Source organism: Fukomys damarensis, unplaced genomic scaffold (genome assembly GCF_012274545.1).
Source record: "Fukomys damarensis isolate Sample0158 unplaced genomic scaffold, DMR_v1.0_HiC HiC_scaffold_17, whole genome shotgun sequence".
NCBI lineage: Eukaryota > Metazoa > Chordata > Mammalia > Rodentia > Bathyergidae > Fukomys > Fukomys damarensis.
The window spans coordinates 44,086,441-44,111,548 of NW_022900929.1; the positions used below are offsets into that span (position 1 = coordinate 44,086,441).

The 25,108-nt window shown below is 34.7% G+C and overlaps 2 protein-coding genes across 2 annotated transcripts; both read left to right on the forward strand.

Annotated features, from left to right (window-relative positions):
- The first annotated feature begins 2,551 nt into the window (after nucleotides 1-2,551).
- On the forward strand, nucleotides 2,552-3,508 carry LOC104858969 (olfactory receptor 4Q2). Its single transcript, XM_010619444.1, has one exon. It carries the CDS (start codon nucleotides 2,552-2,554, stop codon nucleotides 3,506-3,508), a length of 957 nt encoding a protein of 318 aa, XP_010617746.1.
- Nucleotides 3,509-24,151: 20,643 nt separating this feature from the next.
- Nucleotides 24,152-25,108, forward strand: LOC104858968 (olfactory receptor 4Q2). Its single transcript, XM_010619443.1, has one exon. The coding sequence runs from the start codon at nucleotides 24,152-24,154 to the stop codon at nucleotides 25,106-25,108; it is 957 nt and encodes a 318-aa protein (XP_010617745.1).

Below are 25,108 nucleotides of genomic sequence, written 5' to 3' on the forward strand. Positions count from 1 at the left end.
ATATAGTTTTTCTGTTCTGGCAAGTTTCTGGCACAAAGTTGAAATTAATTTTTTTAATGACCCCCATTGTGATTTTACTGTATGTACCCAAATCCCTAAATCCCCAAACATAGAAATCACCTAATTGGTCAGTGTAATCAGGGCCCTATATGTTCAGTTATCTTTGTGCTTCTATAACATCTGGGATGCATCTAGAGTGTTGGTATGGCAGGATTTCATCATTTGCTTTCTATGGACATGAGGTTGGCAATTTGACTTCAAGTTTAAAATATGAAAAGCTTTCTTCATGCTCACGTCATTATTACTTGGCTTCAACATCAACTTTTACTGCTAACTGAGGTCTTTACAGGAGTATATCAAACTGCATAAGCAGAATTATAACACTTAAGTCAAACTTGATTTGAGAAGTTTTAAGGATATGAGACTTGTCAAATAAACAACTGCTTCTTGAAATTTAGAAGAATATTTTTCATGTTTATATGTGTGTAAATTTTAGCAGTAATTGTTCAAAAATTTTAAACATAATAAAATTAAATAGTGAAAACTTTTTCCAGAATAAATCCATGATTAAAAACTTGTTTTTTACTAAAGCCTGAGGTTATTTAAGATTGCTGCAAATGGAAATACAGTCTATAGAGGACTTACTGAAAAAAGGAAAATTTTTGTTTGTTTATTTTTTTTTATCAGTATAACTCTTCAAGGAATCCAACCTGTAAAAGCAAAGGGAAAAGGTAACACATAATTGAGGTTAAATCTTAATCAAAACCATTATTCTTAAAACTATATGGTTTTAAATAATCAGAATAATCACCTTAATTTTAAATAAACTATAAATAAATAATGAGTAACTTTTTAAAAAGAAGAAAAGTAGAAAAATATGAAGTAAAAATAAAAATATGAATGTAAAAATAAAATGAGATGTGCATAGCTCCAAAATATCACAGAGTTGATACATTTATCATAAATATAACTAATTTCACTGTAGAAAGCTACAAACTTTGAGAAACTGAGAGGAAAATCATACTTCTCAAGTTCTTTATTGTCTTTGTATTTAACCTAGATTCTTATGTGTTTAGTTTTCTGTATGTATAGATCGTAATATATTTTTAAATGTAATAATGTATGCTGTTTTCATTTATTTTATAACTATTATCTTAGCTTAAGTTTTTTTGTGAACATCCTTTTATAAAATGACATAAAATTTAGTTTTACTTCATAAGTTTTTTTAAATAATTTTGATTACCATAAAATTGATAAAATATACTTACATACTTACTTTGATTTAGCAGCATGTAGGTTTTATTAATTTATGTAAACTTACTTTCAATTTAAGATTGTTGTTTAAAAAATTGCTTTTCCTTGATTTATTTAATTGGAAAGCAATCTGCTCATAATTTGAGAGGGATCATAAAGCATAAGATAGAAAAAAAATCTCTAATATCTATACTCTAAATAGTTTTATTTTAGTTCTTCAAAATCTAGCTCTGTTATAGCAGAACTGTGTGGAATCAATAGCAGCTACCATGAATCCCCAAGTTTTTCATCTCATGCAGTAGCATCTCCCAGTCATGGCTCACACAGATGAATAAAATACTCAAATGTGGACTCACTCCAAAATACAATGTTATTAATCTCAGATAAATATTTTGTTTTATTCAATTTGATAACAAAGCCAAAAGAGGGAATCATTTGAATGACTGAATAATTATTTTACAAATGCTACTTAGATCATTATAAGCATGTGTGCACATGTTCCCATAGAGATTACATAGCAGGAAAAATAGGTAATAGTAAATGATACAATAATGTATTATGGTCAATAATGAGCTTGACAGGCATTCTGGAAGCACACATAGAGATCAATTTCTAAAAATAAACGCAAGGGGAAGTGTGATAGTTTTCCTTCATTTGTACAGTGTAGATACCTACAAGTGTTACAGTAATGGAAAAGAATACAGGCATTTACATTCCAGTTAAATCTTCTACAGATCTTGCTGGGAATGGTGGCACAGGCCTATAATCCCAGTGCTTGGGAAGCTGCCTCAAGAGGATCACTGAGTTCGAGAGCAGTTTGGGCTCCATAGAGAGGTACTGTCTCAAAAAAAATTATTTAAAGATCAAAATGCCTAATTACTGAATAACTAAATGTTATCTTGAAATGTTATCTTGTTATTGTTTTTCTTGAAGTTTTATACTTTAAAAATGTGATGCTTCCAGGAAATGTGATGGGTTCCTTGAGACTGAATGTCAAAAAAGAGTGGTTAGTAATGTACTGATAGATGCATTGCAGGTATGCCATCATTGAAAATACAGGTGATTTAATTGTCCAAAAGTCTTGGCTATTTCATTATGCCTCAAAGATGGAGCTCTTTGGAGGATACATATTTTTATCAGCTGTATAGAAAGTACTTTCATCCACCTAACCAACACAGGTGTGTCTATGAGAAAACGCCTTTTGAAATGAGTATAGAGTTGTATTTTAAGTGACATCCTATCTATTTATATTATTATTAATGCTCCATTATTTAATATTTCCATAGAACCAAGTCAAATGGATGAAAACCGGACACAAGTGGTGAAAGAATTTGTCCTGGCAGGTTTCTCACACACAGCATCTATTGAAGCAGGGCTATTTGTAGTATTTCTTTTCTTCTATGTGTCCACTTGGGTAGGCAATGTCCTCATCGTGGGAACAGTGGCTTCTGATAGGAACCTAAACTCATCACCTATGTATTTTCTTCTTGGAAACCTCTCATTCCTGGACCTATGCTGTTCAACTATAACGACCCCTAAGCTTCTGTTTGACTTCCTTCATAAAGAAAAACTCATTCCTTACAACCAGTGCATTGTACAGCTCTTCTTTCTACATTTTGTAGCGGCTGCAGAAATGTTCCTGCTCTCAGTGATGGCTTATGATCGCTATGCTGCAATCTGTCGTCCACTGTACTACACCACTATCAGGAGTCGAGGGCTGTGCTCTGTGTTGGTAGCTGCTTCCTGGATGGGAGGATTTGTGCACTCCGTTGTCCAGACTATTCTTACTGTCAATCTGCCCTTCTGTGGGCCAAACCAGGTGGACAACTTCTTTTGTGATGTTCCCCCTGTCATCAAACTTGCCTGTGCAGACACCTTTGTCATTGAATTGTTAATGGTGTCTAACAGTGGCTTGATATCTACCAGCTGCTTTGTAGTGCTGATTTCTTCCTACACTGCTATTTTAGTTAAGATCCGCTCCAAGGAGGGAAGGCGAAAGGCACTCTCCACCTGCGCCTCTCACCTCATGGTGGTGACGCTCTTTTTTGGGCCCTGCATTTTCATCTATGCTCGTCCATTCTGCACGTTTTCTGTGGACAAGGTCGTGTCTGTGCTCTACAATATCATTACCCCCATGTTAAACCCCCTCATCTACACACTTCGGAACAAAGAGGTCAAGTCAGCCATGAGGAAGCTGTGGGACAGAAGTGGACTTGGGGCAAAAGCAGGAGCCAACAGTCATGGAAGTTTTTGAGAGCAGCAAACATGAGTTCGCAGCAATTACTTCTTGACAAATAAGAGGTGGTAGCCTAATTGCTCAATTTTATTCCGTAAATCATCATACCTCTGTTTCTGGCTTTATAAGTAAATTGTGCACGTTACTGAATTGTTCTCATTTCTTTTTTTTTGTACTTTTTAATGTTTTTCTATTAGCTTGTATTGTTTCATTTTATCAGCCCACTGACACTTTATGATCAAAGATTAGAATTTTTTTTCAGCTTTAATTGAGTTTATTGGTACATTTTAGGGATACAGTACAGTTACATTCATTGTTGGGATCTTGTACCTCTACATGACAGGTCTTGGTTCTCAGTTTTCCCCTTGTCCCTGCCCTCCCTTCACCCCCTCCTCCCCTCCCCATCTACAACCAGTTCATTTCCGTCTTTTCATTATCTCACATTTTTTTCTTTTCCCTTATTACCCTTCCCCTATCCATCCCACTGCCCTGCACCTTCAGCCCCTTTCTTCCCATTTCTCAATGTCAGTAATCTTATTAGGATCTTATGTATTATTACAGTTTATTCACACCAGAGAAACTATTCCGTATTTACACATGTGTGACTTATTTATTTCACTTAGGAGTATACAAAGATTAGAATATTAAACTGACATTCCAGTTTTGAAGTAACTTGACACAAATAAAATATGAACTAGTAACTCAAGTGAACTGTGAAGTTTTTTCATTTTACAACAATCAGTGGATGGTAGAAACAACTTTTGCAACTGATGTATATAACAGTCATAGAAGCAAAGAATATTAGGTAATTTTATTAAAATTGATATTTTGTTACTCTTATAATTATATTTTTAAAACTTAAAACATACCTAAAATAAAATGAGTAAGATACAGGTTAAGAAACTATGTTGAAAAATGGCAAGAAGCTTTTTGTGTCTTTTCTGTTCATTATGATATTGAGCATGGAAAATATTTTAAAGCTGTTTTCTTTTTCTATCTAACTTACATGTAAATTTTTCACTGAGCCCTCAGAAACTCTTACGATAACCTAGAAAAGTAAAAATTCATCCAACGGAAAAGAAATTTCAAATTCAATAACAGAAATCAAACCTCTAAATAGATATATTACTGCTATCATCAGAAAATGCAGATAAGTATTGCAATATTTGGCAGATAACTAAGTAGTTTAGTCAGTATAGAAGAAACAATAAATAATGTGATTTTATCTATATCAAGTTAAACATGAAATTAGACAGATATATGTTTGAATTTAGTCAATATGGGGAAAAATGAGAACGAAGACCTATCATGTCAAGGTACAAGATGTGAATAATGAACCTAACTGTACCATATACATAAAATGTACCAATAAACTCAATGAGGGAAAGATCCCAATGATAAATGTAACTGTACTGTATACCTAAAATGTACCAATAAACTCAATGAGGAAAAAAAATAATATCTATGGCCATAGATAAAATATCAAGTGAAATAAAAATCAAAGTCAATAAAAAGACGATATATCAAAATCTGTGGGCCAAAGCTGAAGGAGTGCAGAGATGAACAGGTTCATGGATTAAAAATCGGGAAAGTGGGACCATCACCTGCCTCACAAGCACAAGGTCTTGAGTTTGATCCCAGCACAACAGCAAGAACAACAACAAAATCAGAAAAGAACCAAATCAATAACTTGAATAAATCTAGAATAAGGAACGTTTTAAAAGAGCAGAAATCCATGAACATGCAAATGAAATGAACAGTGAAAAAAATCAATGAAAAAAAGATTAATTCTTTGAAATAGTTGTTGGCTAAAAGTTATACTTTAGACTAAGAAAAAAAGACATATGTCAGAAATGAATCCAGAGATACCACTCCATAACCTGTAGATTTAAGAAGGAAAATTTGATAAGCAAATGTGCACGTGTACACACGATAATTTGGATTACTGAGAGAACATAAATGACCTCAATTTACTAATTTGAGCTAATTTGAATAATCCTCCTCCAACTCTTAAAAAATTAACATTATATACCTGCTGAACAATTTCCTTTGGAAATATGCCAAGAATTTTCAAAGCTAAGGAAACAATATACCCAGGTTGCAAGAAGTATGAATGTATGAATAAGATGTTTTGTATTACTTATCTCCACTATCACAAATAGATCAATTAGACATCAAATTAACAAAGAAATATCAAAGTTGAATCACAACAGTGAATAAAAGGACTACCTAGATATCTACAAATGGTTCTATTTAGGGAAATTAATGAGGAGATATTACTACATGCCTATAAGAAGAGCTAAATAAAAAAAGGGAGAATAATAAATTCTGGTGAGGATGGAGAGAAACTGTATTTTTCATTTGTTGCACTGAAAATGTGAAATGATTGAGTCAGTCTGCAAAGTTGTTTGGGAATTCCCTTTCTTTAAAAAAGCAAGCAAGCAGGCAAACAAACAAACACATATGTCTATCAACTGATCAATGGATGTTTTTTCTTATATTGAGTTTATTGGTACATTCTAGGTATACAGTACAGTTACATTCCTTACTGGGATCTTGTACCTTTACATGACAGGTCTTGATTTGCATTTTTTCCCCTTGTCCCTGCCTCCCTTCACCTCCCCCGCCTGTCCTCATTTACAATCATTTTATATCCATTTTTTCTTTTTTTCTTTTCCCTTATTCCCTTTCCCCTACCCTTCCCACTTTCCCTACACCTTTAGCCCTTTTATTCCTATTTCACATTGTTAATTACCCCATTAGGATCTTGTTTACTATTACAGTTTTTCACACCAGAGAAATTCTTTGGTATTTACCCATGTGTGACTTGTTTATTTCACTTAGAGGTATATCCTCAAAATGTATCAATGGATAAAGACAATGTGTTATTTTTACACAATGGAGTACTAGTTTGCCATAAAGAAAGATAAGCTTGATTCATTTTTAGGAAAATGGATGCACCTAGAGACCATAATGTTAAGGGAAGTAAATCAGGCACAAACTTAAATATTGCAAGGTTTCTCTATATGAGAACTCCAAATTATAAATAAAGTACAAATAAAGAATAAGCAATAGAAAACAGCAAGATAGATCTTCGGCTTATGGGAAGGGAACTGACAGAGTGAGGGAAAAGCAGGAAGGATTATAAAAGTGGGAATTGTGAAGTGCCGTGTACACAAATCCCAAGAAGGATAATAATCATTATGTCCTAAAAACATAAAATATTGGTCTAAGAGATGCAGGAACATTGAGAAAGGGTTCAGGGAAAGGAGTTAAAGAAAGAATTGAGAAATGCATGCACACGGACCAACTGGCTGTGATGGTTGTACTGATAAAGTACTACAAACACATAAATTAAAATATGAAACAAATAAATATCAAGTGCATTTCTGTACACTGGAAATGCAAAAGTAAAAATGCGATTCCAAGATAAGCACTAAAAGTGTGTAGTCTGGAAAAGCACCAAAAAAGAATCAATCAAAAATTTAAAAATTGAAATTTTCAATTCCGTATAAGGGAAGAAAAAGTATTAGAAGAAATTAATCAGTCATTGATAACTAAACCATTTTTTAGCAAACTAAGAATTGCAGAACATTCCTGAATCTTTTAGAGGATAGAAATAAAGTACTACTGGGAACATTATTCTTTGCATGAATATTCTTTTTCTTTTCTTTAATTAATTTTATTTATTTTTTTGGTACCAGGGATTGAACCGGGGTCCTTGCACTTGTGAGGCACATGGTGGAACCACTGAGCTAAATCCCTGGACTTTTCTTTAATTAATTTTATTGGCACGTTGAATGTATGCAATGTAATGACATTCATTGTTGGAAATCTGCATCTGTACGTAATCAAACTAGGTTCTGATTTTTTCCTATTCCCTCGCCCTGCCGTCTACCCCTCTGTCCCTTCCAATCTACGAAGACATTGTTTGCATGAGTTTTCATGACTTTTCCCCATGATAGAGGAAATGAACCAAGGATTCCAATACTGGCATTCAACATTTTCTTAGAATTCCTGTCAAGGTGACAGGGAAAGAAAAGGAAAAACAAGCTAGATGTGACACAAACAAAGAAGCAAAATGACCCTTTATAAAAGAAAAACCTATGGAACAAGAGTAGAAATTGTACAATTTGATTTGTATAAGTACAAAAAGGAAAAAAAGTAATGTGTGCATTGAAAGTCTGGGCAGCAGTTACTTGGCAGTGAGCAGAGAGGGAAGGGGTGCAGAATGGTCTCTGATGCATGGGGTGCTTCTCAGAGCGAGAGTGGTATGGTGTGTTCATTCTGAGATTGTCAGACATGTCTACGTCTCACTCTTCTCCAGAAAGGTTTACACATAAATAGAGAAAACAATAAATATTATTTATTTAAATAATAGCAAGTCAAATACCATCAAGAAAAAACTACAAATAAGGCAAACTAAACTTCTTTTAATAGCAATATTTTGTCTGCTTTAAATTCTCTCACAATATACCAGGATGCTGAATCAATCATGCCACATGTTTGAAAAATTGTTTTTCCCTTCTATAACAGTGCTACAGCAGTAAAAGCAACAATATATGCTTTATATGAAAAAAATAAAACTGAAATAAACTTTTTAACCAATTTCACCAGTTAGGAGACACAAAAATCATATTTTTAAAAACTCAAACTAGTATTGTAATTAAGATTTTTCTGACCAAATGGAATTTATCTCAAGATGATTGATTCAAGGATGGTTCCACTTTAGAGAATTTCTGAGTACAGTATTTATTAATAAAGGTGAAAAAGAGCAAGTATCTTCTTAAAACATACAGAAAAAAATTCAACAAAATATAGAGGATTATTATACCGCTTAGAATTGTCAAATTTGGCAAAGAACTACACTCTTCTGTTCAGAATCAAGGCTTTCAGCTTATAATCCAGCAAAACTATGAAAATCCACTAGGATGAATTTCATACTCAGATATTGATTTCTACCTAATATCTCTACTGATCGAAGTACGATCTTACACTTGCTTTATCTAATCTCAAAGCCTATTCTAAAAAAGAAAAAAAATATTATGTAACCACACAGCCCATGCCTTCTGCTTCTTCCTAAATCGAATTAATGTATTAATCTTGCTCTTTTATCTGAAATTACTTTTTTCATTTATGTACTATATTTATTAGTACATTTGCAGAACATAATGCTACATTCAGGGGGACTTGGTACGTGTACATAACAACATTCATTCTTTTTTATCTCATTTCTCCCATTTTAACCTGTTCCTTCTAATCCTTAGTCCTTTCCCATTTGCAAACACTCTGTTTCCATTTCTCTTCAGTTTTGGTCCTTTCCTTTTGTTGTTTTTCCATTTGAAAAACATCTCCGTACTTCTCATTGTCTATTTTTTATTTTACTCTTTATTTATTTTTTTTAATATTTTGGTTTTTTGAGACAGAGTCTCACTCTGTAGTTTAGACTAATCTGGAACTCACTATGTAGTCCAGGCTGGTTTCAAACTCATAGCGATCCTCCAGCCTCAGCCTCCTGAGTGCTGGGATTACAGGTGTGAGCCACCACACCCGGCCAGGCTCTTTATTTTTTGGATTTCACCATATGAAAAAAAAGTGTGATATTTAAACTTAGAGGTATGATTCATTTCAGTTAACATTGTGGACTCAAAATGTATTCATTTACTTACAAATGTCTCAAGTGTATCCTTCTTTTCAGCAGAGTTTTCTCTGCAAAGCAAACATCAGACAGTGAAGGACAACAGTAGTCCTGAGAGTGAGGAAGTCTATGAAAGTGAGCCCTATAATTGGCCTGATTTTTTCTTTGAGAGAGTGTGAGGACCGCAGAAAAGAAAGGGAAACCAGGCAGAACCTTATCAACTCCCAAAGTTCAGGAGATGAAGCTATAAATCCAGTGAAATTGAAACCAATGAGGCTTCCATGAAGGCAGTGAGAGAGAGAGAGAGAGAGAGAGAGAATCATAATATCTTAATTTAAGATGTCTCCATGGTATTTTGGAAAATGGGAAGGACATTATTTGGAAAAGAGGTGCATGCCTTTCTTATTAATGGTTCATCAAAATTAATTATAACAGTAAAATCATATAATTTCAAGCATAGAGGGAAAATCAGATTAGACAGTAAACACTAGAAGAATAAAGAGAAGCACAGAGCTGCAGAATTAAGTCAGAATCATGTCTTTGGGCAAGATGCCCAGGTTTATTTCTGGCGACTGCAGGAAGAGATAACAGGAGACCCAGTGTTTGTAGATACCCCTTATCATAATGGAAAGATAACCTACTCATATCTAGGATTGGAATTTTACCTTGAATATATACCTTTAAATTTGAGCACCTCCTGTGAGAACTTAGTGTACAGATATTACTTAGATTAATAAGATTCTTCACACAATTAATATGATTTAAGTTATTTTAATTTCACATTGACAAAGAACATTTATGCATCTTAGAGAATTGTAGAGGAATCAAACAGTCTCTTAATGATGGCAAGTAAAGACAAAACTCAAAATTTTCTCAATAACTTGGTCTTTCAATCATAAGCAACATATTTTAGAAGGCTGCATATTCTAAAATTTGCATCCTAGGATCATATCTCTGAAAACATATTCTGGTTACTAGTAAAAGCTTCTGTGATAAGCAAAACTTTCCAACGAATCCTTAGTAGAAGATAAGCTCTGCAGATGAGTAGTATCATCAATTTTTCATCAGTTTTAAAACATAATAGTGATTATAAGTCACTGGAGGTAGCTGATAGTGAAAAGCCAATTTATGACATTAATTTCTACAATTGAAATTCAGTATGTCAATTTTGAAATCGTGTTGTTTGTGATTTTCAAAGCACTCTCTCTAATATGCATTTTAGTTCATTTTAATATTGTAAACAAGTTTCCTGAACGCTTTCTCAAAATTCAATTTTCTTTTATTTCAAGTTTTGGCCTTCATGAACTAACAATCACAAGTTTTCTGCAGGAGTCCATAGGTTGTCAAAAACAGGAACTGATGTTTCTTTTTTCACTCAAGTTTCAGTAATATATCAAACAGCTATGTATTTCAATTAAAGCACAGGACATCCACACTGAGACTGGGAATGTAATGACTCAGAGCCATAGGTGACGCTCTGGACAAGGCAAGATGGAGGTGAGACCAGAGCTAGAAATGGAGCAAGAGTAACTGGTTAGTTCTGGGTAGCCAAACATATATATCTAAGAGAGCTGGATTTTTGGCACTTTCTACAATATTTGGTTCTGGTTTCTCTCTCTCTCTCTCTCTCTCTCTCTCTCTCTCTCTCTGTCCTTCAATATAAATTAATAGGTCAAATCCTAAGAAATTGGAGAGGAGCTGGAGTTATAAAGAAAGTCTTTCCTAAACATAAAGACTGGCTTAAATTTCCATTTCTTCTGTTCTTAAAGCATATTGTACTTATTCCTATCATAGTATATTTGTGATTGTATATTTCCTTTCATCCCAATAGAACATCTGTGAGTCTGGGAATGTGTGTTATTAAATAACATATCTCTGATACTTAATAGACAAATGAAATCTGTCCTTTAGAAGGTGGCTGAAATCTCTCCTTGGAGATAATTATTTATTGAATAAATCAAATTATAAATAGAATTTGTTATATCTTGATGACGAAATGGCACATTATGGAGAACAACCTGAAGTTTCCTCAAAAAATAAGAACAGAATTAGCATATGATCCAGCTATCCCACTACTAGGCATATATTCAAAGATAATGAATTCAATATACCAAAGAAACACAAGCAATAAGTAAGACAATAGTAACACAATAGTAAGACATGGAGTCAACCTAGGTTCTCATCAGTGAATGAATAAAGTGTAGTACATACACACAGTGAAATATTATTCAACCATAAAGAAGAATGTAATCCTGCCACTAGTAATAAGGTGAATGGGGCATTATATTAAGGGAAATAAACCAAACACAGAAAGATACATACCATTTCTCCCTCATATGTGGAAATGTAAAAGTCAACTTGATTAAAGAATAGTGATTACTGTAGTTTAACATGTATAAAGAAAGATTGGATTTGAGTAGTTCATAGTATATGCATGTATTAACATATCACATTGAATTGCATTAGTATGAATAATTGATACATGTTAATTAAAAGTAAAATACATAAATAAATAAGGCTGTATTTAAACTCTATAAGTAGCTAGAACTCAGTATTACTTGAATAATGACTAAGGAGATTAGTACGAAAGCAAATGTTGATTTTCTTCTAATTTCTTTTAATGTTAACATATATGATATTAATTGTTCACAGTACTATACTCAGAGTTGATAAAATAAATGGTATTATCATAATAGCAGGCAGCAGCATTACCCTATGGCAGGAGGTGTTTGTCTTCTATGACCTTTCACATCAGGAACACGTGCAAAATGGCTGTCATAGGAAACAGAAGTGATCCAGTTTATGGATCCAGTTTCAGGGATTCAGTTCATTGGCCCCGTGCCTACCTTGCATGCAAAAGCACAGGGTCTGAGTTACATCCCTTGAAGTAACCAAAGCAAGCTTCCTCTTTCTTTTTAAAACCTGGTAGTAATCTAATCACGTACTACTCAAATTCAGGGCATTTTATTTCAATTCAGGGTACTCCTCCACTGCGGACATTTTGCTCTGAATTTTCTTGCTTTCTTTTCCATTTCTAAAAAGAACTTTTCACTTTGTTCCAGCAAGAAAAATAAGAAAAAAATACTAAAAATAAAAATAAATGATCGCAATTCATATTAAAATACAAAAAATAGCAACATCATTGATTCCTAATTGTAAAATTCATAGCCTTCTCCATAGGAACTAAAAGTATGGTTGCATTGGGAATATATATGATTTTAAAGAAATCCTTGCTATATTTCATCTCATAAAGTTATATTCAGCAACTACTTATATGATTTTTTGCTAAGTAATTTCAATGATTGAAAGTACAAGCAATAGTTTAAAGTCCCCTTGACAAAGAATAAAAAGATCTTACTTTTAATTTCTGCATGTGTAGACTAACTTTAGGAAACACAGTTTTAATCTTTACTTTTCTTTGTGTGTGTACTTGGGCTACTAATGTTCTCTTAAAGTTATTTTTTTAAGTAGAGGTAAAAATTATCTGGTACAGTATGAGGATGGTCATCACTGTGTTCCTGAACACTTCATTCTTTCTGCAAAGGTCAAATCTTGATATCTTATTCATTTTTATCTTTTTACACCATTCTAACTCCTTCTATGTAAGCCCTAGTGTAGGAAACGGGCAGGGGGAGGTGGCCTAGTGGCCATAAGATCACCCTACCATGAATCTTTGAGCTCCTCTCTGGGATTTTTATAAGTAATTGGACACTTGGAAGAAAGCTGGGGGACTCTTGTCAGAGTGAAATCTTCAATTATTGAAAAACTGGAAATTCCTTCAAAGGAAGTCCGTGCATCAGGGGTCAGCTTAGGGGCTCAATGACTGACACAACTGACACATTTCTCAGAGTAGCTTGTACAGATTTTTTTTCTTGTATCTCTGATGTGAATTTGAGGAGGGAAGATGTAGTGAGTGGCAAAGCTCAAACTTGTGAAAGAGCATCTTTGATATGATAGCTTTGGTTGCACCTGTGTACTGTACTTTTGTTTGCTTTGCTCCCTGTACCAGGTATAACATCTGAAGTATAAGCACTGGAGAGATACCCTAGACAGAATTTCAAAAAGGAGATACCTGAGAATCTATAAGTATGCATTAATTTTAATTGCAATAGTATAGGAAATGAAAAAATTGTGTTTACATGAACACAAAACTCATCCTTGTATGATTCAGAGCACACCATTTAAAACTATCTGAAAAGTATTTTTTCTGGCCTGAAGTAACACATTATTAATAATGTTTAAATGTACTTGTTATAGTTGATTACACATTTCTCACCTACATAATATTTTTAAATGCTTTTTATTGTCTGAGGATATGTTAAATATTTTTTATTTATATTCGAGAATGATGAGATCTTATGTACAATTATTGTTTTTCACACCACAGAAACTATTTGGTATTTACACATGTGACTTATTAATTTCACTTAAGATTATGACTTCAAAATGCATCCATTTTCCCATGAATGACTCTAGTTTCTAATTTTTCATGACTTAGTAGTACTCTGGTTTATAGGCAAACTACATTTTCTTTATCCAGTCTCCAACTGATGGGCCAATGGACTGTTTCCAAGCTTTAGTTATTACAAACCATACCAATATAAACATGGGTGCACATATATCACTGTGGTATGATTCTTATAATTCTTTTGGAAAGATACCCAGCAGAGGGATGGCTGGGTCAAATGGAACTTCTAATCCTAGTTCTTTGAGGTATCTCCAAAAGTGAAGTCACAGCAAAACCAACAGAAATCCAGGTGACTATCAATACCTTCTTTGAGAATCTATACTCTAATAAAATGGAAAATATGGAAGAAATGGACATATCTATAGATACTCAGAATTGCGAAACTTGAACAAAGAAGATAAAAACATTCTAAACACTCCAAGTACAATCACTGAAATTGAAATGTAATTAAAAATTTACCAACCAAGAAAAGCCCAGGTCCTGATGGACTCACTGATGAATTTTCCAAGACATTTAGAGAAATACTGCCACCACTCCTTAAACTTTTCAATTAAATTGAAAGAGAAGCAACACTTCCAAATGCATTCCTGGAAGCAAGTCTTACTTTGATTCCCAAACCAAGGAAAGACCCAACTAAAAAATAGAACTACGGGCCAATCTCCTTAATAAATATAGATGCAAAGATCCTTAATAAGATACTAGCAAAAAGAATACACAGGGTCATCAAGAAGATCATACATCCTGACCAAGTCAGACTTATTCCAGGGATGCAAGGATGGTTCAACATATGTAAATCAATAAATGTATCATTTATTTGTAAAAACTAACTTGTTCCTTAATTTCCTCTGTGACCCATTGATCTTTCAGGAGAGTGTTGTTCAATTTCCATGTGTTTGAAGTTCTTATGATTTCTCATGCAACTGATCTCCAGCTTACTTGCATGCATATGGTCTGATAGTATATATGGGATAACTTTCATTCCTTTGCATTTATTGAAATATGTTCTATGAGCAAGAATATAGTCTCTTTTGGAGAAAGACCCATGTGCAGCTGGAAAGAATGCATATTCTGATTTTGTGGGTTGGAACACTCTATTTACATCTCAAGTCCGTTTGTTCAAAAGCTTGATTCAGTTCTAATATTTCATCATTGATTTTTTTGCCTAGATGCTTTGTTTATTTGTGATGCTGGGTAGTTAGGTCCCCCACTACAAGTGTATTAGTGCTTATTTGGTTTTTCATGTCACTTAATATTTGCTTGTTCATATTTGGGGGCATTAATATTTGGTTCATATATATTTATTACTGTCATCTCTTCCTCTTGAATTGTTCCCTTTACATAGATTTAGTGTCCTTCTTTGTCTCTTTTAATGAGGTTTGGTTTGAAATTTACTTTGTCTGTAAATAAGATAGTTAAAACTGATTTTTTTCTGGGCTCCTATCGCATGGAAAACTGTTTTCCATCCTTTCACTTTTAGTCCATGATTTTCTTTTTGAACTAGGTGTGTTTCTTGTATAGAACATTTTGTTGGATTTTGCTTCTTAATCCAATCTGTCAGACTGTTTCTCTTGATTGGTGAATTGCTGCAAATGACATGGATGGTTTTAACTGACATGTATTGACCTATCATTGTCATGTTATCATCCTGTTGTTGACACTTTTCAATTTTTCCCCTCTCCCTTTAGTTTCTTGCTTTGCTTACTTTGATTTACTCCTCATGGTGTTGTGACATTAATTATCTTTTTCTAGGTAATTGTTTAGAATTGTTTATAGTGCTGGTTGGTGTTCATGAACTTTCTCAGTTGTTCTTTGTCATGGAAGTGTCTTATTTCCCTATCCATTTTAAAAGAGAGTTTTGCAGGATACATCAGTCTAGGTTGGAGTTTTTTTTTTTCTTCAGACTTGAAATCCCTCACTCCAGGCTCTCCTTGACTGGAGGGTTTGTGTTGCAAAGTCTGTTGTGATTCTGATGGGACTTCTTGAGAATGCGATTTAATTCTTTTCTCTAACTGCTTGTAGTATTTTGTTCTCCTATTGGGTTTCTGGGATTTTGAGTATTATAGGTCCAGGTGTAGATTTTTTTGATCATGGCTAGTTGGAGTCCCATATGCCTCACTTATCTGTATGCCCAATTCTTCCCCTGTGTTTGGGAAGTTTTCTGTAATTCATTTTGCAAATGGCATTTTAAGTCATTTGTATTTCCTCCTGCTATATCATGGATTTCTCTCAGTCTTATGTGATACTTCTTTGCATCATCTAGGAGATATTGGATCAATTTCTCATGATCCTTTACTGTTTTTAAGAGCTCTCTCTTTTTGAGGTCACTGACTGTAATCAGAAATTTTTTTCAGTTTTGAATTTTTCTAGAGCTTAATTGATCTGTTTTGTTACTTCCTGAACTATAAGTTCAGGGTATCGTGGTGGTTGATTATCAGATATCCCAAATGGTTTCCCATAGAATTTGCCATTGGTGAACTGGAAGTCTGTCTTCGTGACTTGCTTAAGTGTTTTCTCATTTTTATATTTGTTGTTGGGCTGTCATTGGTTTAATTATTGGGTTAGTACTTTGATTTTCCTGATATGGCTGGTCTTTAGGTTTTGAGTCTTAATGACTCCTAGACATTCTCATTTTTATAATATGAGAAAGGACAAATCATTAAATCAATCCCAACCTTTTAGCATAATTAATATATTCAGCTACACAAGAGTACCAGGCACAGGTTAGAAATCGACCATTTGTGGTAGTTATTAATCTAACACCTTTCAACCATGTGATTTGAATCAAAATCAAGTAAGCCCAAAATATGTTTATAGTGAATAAACTCTTCAATACAGCCACTTAACCCTTCAGGATGGGGACTTAGACGGGGTTAGGAGCAGAGGAATAAATAGGTAGCAGAACAGGAGAAGGCTAAAAGTGAAGCCAGAGGACACAGGATGATCACACAAACTCTAGGAAACTGTTAAAGACAAGAGGGAAAGACAGAGTGCAAGCACAAAGACAAGAATAGAACAGTTTAACAATAATAGGGAAGCTAGAAATTATACTCACTTTCGTTTGAAAGTAATGACATTAGAATGAAGGAAAAAGAGCAGAGAAAATCAAAAGAAAGAAGAAATCCAAAGTAGGGCATGAACAGAAACAAAAATGGAGATAAAGAATCATGTGGGGGAGCAAGAGCCTATGCTGGAAAAAGAAGACAGAAAAATTTGCAGGATCAGAAAAATAAAATTTTTAAAATTACAATTTAAAATAGGAAAATAAAGAAATATATTTGAAGAGCCTCTTTCAAGGTATACCTCTGTTGTCACAATTGACAATGTGGGCAGCAATGTGCAGAACTAATTCAATTAGTCTCAGGTGCCCATGCAGACCCCTGAGATTCAGGCTGAATTCTGGCTTCAAGGCCCATGGTGAGCTCTCTGACCTCCTGAGGGGTTGAACTCAGCAAGGTTGTGATATAGGTGTGCGATGCTTTTCCTCTGAATATACTCGAAGTTCTGATGGAAGGTGGTGATTCCTCCAACTTGCCAACTATGGAGGTCTGATGTGCCTTTATTGCAGTTGTTCACTTCTGTTCTATCTTCTGGTTCTCAGTAAAATGGCCTTATGAACCCCTGTGCCTCTGCAGTGTAGATCCAGCTATTGGCACAAGCAGGAGGCTCTAGAGCACTAGGGGATGGATGATGCAGGGGTGCCCTGTGGCTTGGCCGTCCTTGTTGGTCTGCTGTAATAAAGGCCCTGGGAGCTGGAAAGCTTCCTGTGCAGCTAGGGCAGGAATATTTCTTTATTTACAAGACCAATATTGCTCTGATATAAAAGTGTGCCAAAGCATTATATAAAAAAAAACAATAGGCCAATATCTTTTATGAATATCAAATAAAAAATCCTCAGAAAAATATTATATTATTTCTGAACAGAGATAATTTTAATACTACCTCTTCAGTATAGAGGCATATTAATGGGATAATGAAGCTAGGTATGCTTTTCAATGCTTGTAATCTCAGCAGCTTGGAGGCTGAACATGAGAATCATAATTTCAAGCCATGTCTGGGCAATTTAGAGATTTAGTGTGAAAGACAGAAACTTAAGTTGAGAAACAAGACAAGAAGGCCCACTTTTACTGTGTCTGTTCCATAGAGTCATGGTGAAAAGGAAAGTGTGGTATGGGTTAATCTGAAATATGGAGTTAACTTTAATTGCAAAGTTCTGTAGTCTGAAATGATTCACATAATTTCTTGCCTGCACTGCCCAAAATATAGCTGGTTATCTGACCAAGCTGTGCTGTTGCTCAGCCTTATTTGTAATAAGGGAAGTCTGCCCAATTCTACAACTTTGTTGAGATGTAACAGAAACATTCCTGACATTTCCTGGTCTTAGGGAACTGGGCTCCATTCAGGGTCTTGGTACAGTGAGAACAGGCATGAGGGTCTTTACCTTGTCCCCTCTGTGAACTAATGCTGCTATCACACAGACTACCAACAGAAGCACAGCAGTAATATAGCACAGTGAGCGTGTCATCAGTCTAAGACATGTAAATCATCAATGTATGGCCCAAGCTGACTCCATTCCAGCTGAGCCGAGCCTGAACTGATAAGCACCTCTGGTATCATCTCTCCTTGTCTGTTCCCCTTGGTTGCCCCTATATTGCACTAATGCCCTAGCTAAAGATATATCAAGTAGACCCTACCCCAAATAATGTATTCTCACCTTCAATATGGTCTTGTGGTAGACAATCAAACATTCAGTATATAATATATAACCAATCAACTGCTTACTCTGCTTCTGTATCAGCAGTTTACCACGCTATAGAAGAAGCAACTTTTTGGCACAGCTTACCTGGTATTGAGGAATTATCCAGACCAGGCCTGTGCCTGTTAAATAAAGACATTGTTTTCTGCCTCCAAAATCACAAGTGTCTCAGAGGCAAATGTCCCTCCTCACTATCCTCTGTAGCAAAGGGAGTTCTAAAAAACAACTTCAGACCTCTTCTTCCTAAAGGTCTAAAGGAGAAGGGGATCTAGGAGGAGTAGGCTAAAGGAAATAATATGAGAAGGAAAAAGTGGAAACAAAGTTTTTGTAAATAAGAGTAGAGGGGTTGGAGGGAGGGCAGAGGAATGGGGAAAAATGAGAACCAAGACATATCATGTGAAAGAGCAAATTACCAATGTACAAATAGACAAAAAAGACTACAATAATTTTTAAAGTTTTTATTAATGCATATTAACTATACCCAATATGGGTTTCATTGTGCACATTTCTTCCATATATATAAGGTATTTTTCATTATACCTTTTCATCTTTTCTAATTCCCCTGTACATTTTCTTTCAAAGAACTCTCTAAAGATGTGTGATAAATGTTGATGATACAAAGCAATACAATCTCTTTTAATACTGGTGAAATGGCAAATTATTACAACTATCTGGAAGGATGTCTGACAGTTTCTTATCAAGATAACCATTTATCTTCCTTACAGCTGAAAAATTTCAGGCAATATACATCCATGACAAATTTCTATTATGTATTAAATAGTATAGTATTGTTCTCAGCAGAGACTTTGTATATTTCATCAATGAGGACCCATGAAAATGTCCAATAATATTATAATGTATATGCAAATTCTGATATGCTTATACCATGAAAGAAACAGTAAAACTCATCAGAAATATGCACAATAATACACACCATAAGTACAGTAAACATCACAGTCACAGTGTCAAATCAAAGAAATAAAATGCATAGAGTATATGTGTTATAATTCAATTTATATGAAGTTCAAACTTGGGCAGAATAAATCAAAAGAAGTAGTCATTACTGCTACCGACCGTAGGGGAGCAAAGACTGGATTTCACGTGGAGAACAGGGATCTTCAGAAAGGTGGGAGCAGGTTCGGCGGTGACAGTCAGAAAGCACACAGCACTGAGTAGTGAAGGTAATAGCTGCTGCAATTTTATTTCTAACTCTAGATGTATATATACTAGTTTCAAGGGCACACTTCAAGAGTGATTCCAGTCACAGGCAGGCATGAGAAAGATAGACAATAGTACTGTAAAAGCTAAGACCACAAGGTCAAGGTAAGACCACACCTATATACCATCACAAAAGCTAAGTCCACTAAGTCAAGGTAAGACCACACCTATACGCAGTCAGAAGGGGAAGTTTGTAAAACAAAGGACTGGCTTCAGCATGGCACCTTCAGGATCACCTTCAGGACTTCACAGTCCGGGGCTCAGGGTCAGCACTTTGGCCGCCCGTCCTCTTGTGCCCCAATACCTCCCCATCTCTAGGAACATCTAATTGTTCCTAATCTTTCCTGGGCCCAGAATACAATTCTACAGATAATGAACAAATAGTAATAAAGACAAAATAGAACAGAATTGTAAATGAACCCAATGTCCCCAAACTGCAGGCAGAGAGGCCAGCTATTCTCTTCACGGCTGACCTCGCATGCGGTGTGTGCCAAGGACTTCCAGGAGGCTTAACCCTGGGGGGACGATACCTCGGGTCTGGTTTCTGCCAGGTGACCGGCATTGTCACGCAGACTCCACTGGAGTGGTCGTGGCACATTACTAAGAACATAAATGAGCAAGTCATTTGTCACAATGTAAATGTCTGCATCTGTAGTAAGTTGTATTAGTATAAAATCTAGTAATCATACATTTAGTGTAGGACCAAATATTGAGCATTTATATCATTCAATACACGTCTGGTTTCTGCCAGGTGACCGGCATTGTCACGCAGACTCCACTGGAGTGGTCGTGGCACATTACTAAGAACATAAATGAGCAAGTCATTTGTCACAATGTAAATGTCTGCATCTGTAGTAAGTTGTATTAGTATAAAATCTAGTAATCATACATTTAGTGTAGGACCAAATATTGAGCATTTATATCATTCAATACACTTAATGACGTAAGAACGTCTACATATTAATGAAAATTATATAAAAACTATCATGAATCAAATAAACAAATTAACATGATATTTTAAAATAAAATGTTGTAGTTAATAAAATCCTAAAATGACAGTCATTCATACTTATAAGGAGGCAAATGAAAATTGAAACAGGCTCCCCTTTATCCATCATATTTTCAATGTTATAATTAAAATCAGAGTACAAGATCCCAACAATGAATGCAACTGTACTGTATCTCTAAAATGTACCAATAAACTCAATTAAAGCTGAAAAAAAATTTTCCAACGTAAAAAAAAATTAAAATCAGAGAATCAATATCTAATTTTAAAACTGTAAAAATACTGTCACACGTAGTCACGTGACTACAGTGCAATTTCTTTAAGTATCTGTCAAAATTTGTCCTCTGAAATAACCTTTAGATCGCTATCCCTTACAGATACTGACAGTCTAAGGAGTTTTCATAGCAGAGCTTTTTGTAATATATGGATAAAAGAACAGATGATCTACATGACCATCAATCTGGTATTTGTTTTTCATTATAGTAAAATAGTGAATAGTGAGATAGTCAATAGATTTTTTTTAAATATAAATTATGAATCAGACAAAAAAAAAAGAACTAGGCATGGGTACAGCACATGAGCACACACACAGTACATTGTTAGGCAAATGCCTTTACTCCTCCTGGAGCTGTGGAGGTGTCAGTGGAGGAAAAGGGAAACTTGCTTCACATGTTTTTGTAATATTTGAAAAAATGACATGAAATGTAAAGCTGAAAAAGTGACTTCAGATGCACAAAGTGGCAGAGCCAAGGAGTGATAGCAGGAGAAACGCAAAGATCCTGCGCCCAGTTCTTCCTTGACACCTTCTTATCCTCTTCAAACTCAATTTGGGGGCCACACAGCGTTCACTTCCCAGTTACATTCACTGGGCACTCTGAACTATCTTGTATATTTTTCTCTATGCATTGATTTTTATCCTCACATCCTATTATTTGCCCCCTAAAATATATATAGTTTTTCTGTTCTGGCACATTTTCTGGCACAAAGTTGAAATTAATTTTTTTAATGACCCCCATTGTGATTTTACTGTATGTACCCAAATCCCTAAATCCCCAAACATAAAAATCACCTAATTGGTCAGTGTAATCAGGGCCCTATATGTTCAGTTATCTTTGTGCTTCTATAACATCTGGGATGCATCCCGAGTGTTGGTATGGCAGGGCTTCATCATTTGCCTTCTATGGACATGAGGTTGGTAATTTGACTTCAAGTTTACAATATGAAGAACTTTCTTCATGTTCACGTCATTATTTCTTGGCTTCAACATCAACTTTTACTGCTAACTGTGGTCTTTACAGGAGTATATCAAACTGCATAAGCAAAATTATAACACTAAAGTCAAACTTCATTTGAAAAGTTTTAAGGATATGAGACGTCAAATAAACAACTTCTGCATCTGGAAATTAAGAATATTTTTTCATGCTTTTGTGTATAAATTTTAGCAGTAAGTGTTCAAAAATGTTAAACATAATAAAACTGAATGGTGATAAATATTTCCAGAACAAATCCATGACTAAAAAGTTATTTTTTTATTAATTCCTGAGGTTATTTAAGATTTCTGCAAATGGAAATACAGTCTAGAGGGCCAGGAATTTAGCTCAGCTGTTCAGTGTCCTGACTTGCATGCACAAGGACCCAAGTTCTATCCCTGGTACAAAAAAAAAAAAAAGGAAATACAGTCTATAGAGGACTTACTGAAAAAAGGTAAATCCATGTTTTTTTTATTATTAATATAACTCCTCTAGGAATCTAACCTGCAAAAGCAAACAGAAAAGGCAACACATAACTGAGGTTAAATCCTAATCAAAACCATTATTCAAAAACTATATAGTTTTAAATAAGCAGAATTCTCACCTGAATTTTAAATAAACTGTAAATAAATAATAAGTAACTTTTGAAAAAGATGAAAAGTAAAACAATATGATGTAAAAATAAAATATGAATGTAAAAATAAAATGTAGATGTGCATAGCCCCAAAATATCACAGAGAGTTGATACATTTATCATAAATATAACTAAGTTCATTGTAGAAGGCTACAAACTTTGAGAAACTGAGAGGAAAATCATAGTTCTCAAGTTCTTTATTGTCTTTGCATTTAACATAGATTCTATGTGGTTTAGTTTTCTGTATGTATAGATTGTAATATATTTTTAAATGTAATATTGTATGCTGTTTTCATTTATTTTATAACTATTATATTAGTTAAGCCTTTTAGTGAATATCCTTTTATAAAATGACATAAAATTTAGTTTTGCTTCACAAGTTTTTAAAATATTTTTGATTACCATAAAATTGATAAAATATATTTACCTACTTACTTTGATTTAGCAGCATGTAGATTTTATTAATTTATGTAAACTTACTTTCAATTTAAGATTGTTGTTTAAAAATTTGATATGCTTAAATGGAAAGCATCCTGCTCATAAATTGACAAGGATCAAAAAGTATAAGATATAAAAGAATCTCTAATATCTATACTCTAAATACTTTTATTTTAGATGTTCAAAATGTAGCTCTGTTATAGCAGAACTGAGTGGAGTCAATAGCAGCTACCATGAATCCCCAAGTTTTTCATCTCATGCAGTAGCATCTCCCAGTCATGTCTCACACAAATGAATAAAAAACTCAAATGTGGACTCACTCCAAAATACAATGTTATTAATCTCAGATAAATATTTTGTTTTATTCAATTTGATAACAAAGCCAAAAGAGGGAATCATTTGAATGAATGAATAATTATTTTACAATTCTACTTAGATCACTATAAGCATGTGTGCTCATGTTCCCACAGAAATCACTTAGTTGGAAAAATAGGTACTAATAAATGTTACAATAATGTATTATGGTCAATAATAAGCTTGACAGGCATTTTGGAAGAACACATAGAGATCAATTTCTAAAAATAAATACAAAGTGAAGTGTGATCCTTTTCCTTCATTTGTAAAGTTTAGATTTCTAAAAGTGTTACAGTAATGGAAAAGAACACAGGCATTTACATTCCAGTTAAATCTTCTACAGCTCTTCCTGGGAATGGTGGCACAGGCCTATAATCCCACTGCTTGGGAAGCTGAGGCAAGAGGATGACTGAGTTAGAGAGCAGTTTGGGCTCCATAGAGAGGCACTGTCTCAAAAAAAATTCTTTTACAGACCTCAATGCCTAATTACTGGAATACTAAATGTTATCTTCAAGGTGGTGTTGTTATTGTTTTTCCTGAAGTTTTGTACTTTAAAAATGTGATGCTCCCAGGAAATGTGATGGGTTCCTTGAGATTGAGTGTCAAAAAAGAGTTGTTAGTAATGTACTGATAGATGCATTGCAGGAATGACATCACTGCGAATACAGGTGATTTAATTGTCCAAAAGTCTTGGCTATTTCATTATGCCTCAAAGATGGAGCTCTTTGGAGGATACATGTTTCTATCAGCTGTGGAGAAAGTACTTTTATCCAGCTAAGCAATACAGGTGTGTTTTTGAGAAAACACCTTTTGAAATGAGTGTACTGTTGTATTTTATGTGACATCCTATTTATATTGTTACTAATGCTCCATTATTTTATATTTCCATAGAACCAAGTCACATGGATGAAAACCGGACACAAGTGGTGAAAGAATTTGTCCTGGCAGGTTTCTCACACACAGCATCTATTGAAGCAGGGCTATTTGTAGTATTTCTTTTCTGCTATGTGTCCACTTGGGTAGGCAATGTCCTCATCATGGGGACAGTGGCTTCTGATAGGAACCTAAACTCATCACCTATGTATTTCCTTCTTGGAAACCTCTCATTCCTGGACTTATGCTACTCAACTATAACAACCCCTAAGCTTCTGATTGACTTCCTTCATAATGAAAAGCTCATTCCCTACAACCAGTGCATTGTACAGCTCTTCTTTCTACATTTTGTAGCGGCTGCAGAAATGTTCCTCCTCTCAGTGATGGCTTATGATCGCTATGTTGCAATCTGTCGTCCACTGTACTACACCACTATTATGAGCGGAGGACTGTGCTCTGTGTTGGTAGCTGCTTCCTGGATGGGAGGATTTGTGCACTCCGTTATCCAGACTATTCTTACTGTCAGTCTGCCCTTCTGTGGGCCAAACCAGGTGGACAACTTCTTTTGTGATGTTCCCCCTGTCATCAAACTTGCCTGTGCAGACACCTTTGTCATTGAATTGTTAATGGTGTCTAATAGTGGCTTGATATCTACTAGCTGCTTTGTAGTGCTGATTTCTTCCTACACTGCTATTTTAGTTAAGATCCGCTCCAAGGAGGGAAGGCGAAAGGCACTCTCCACGTGTGCTTCTCACCTCATAGTGGTGACGCTCTTTTTTGGGCCCTGCATTTTCATCTATGCTCGTCCATTCTGCACTTTTTCTGTGGACAAGTTTGTGTCTATACTGTACAATATCATTACCCCCATGTTAAACCCCCTCATCTACACACTTCGGAACAAAGAGGTCAAGTCAGCCATGAGGAAGCTGTGGGACAGAAGTAGTCTTGGGACAAAAGCAGGAGTCAACAGTCATGGAAGTTTTTGA

Coding starts and splice junctions, on each gene's coding strand:
- LOC104858968 (XM_010619443.1), top strand. CDS start 24,152: ATGGATGAAAACCGGACACAAGTGGTGAAAGAATTTGTCCTGGCAGGT.
- LOC104858969 (XM_010619444.1), top strand. CDS start 2,552: ATGGATGAAAACCGGACACAAGTGGTGAAAGAATTTGTCCTGGCAGGT.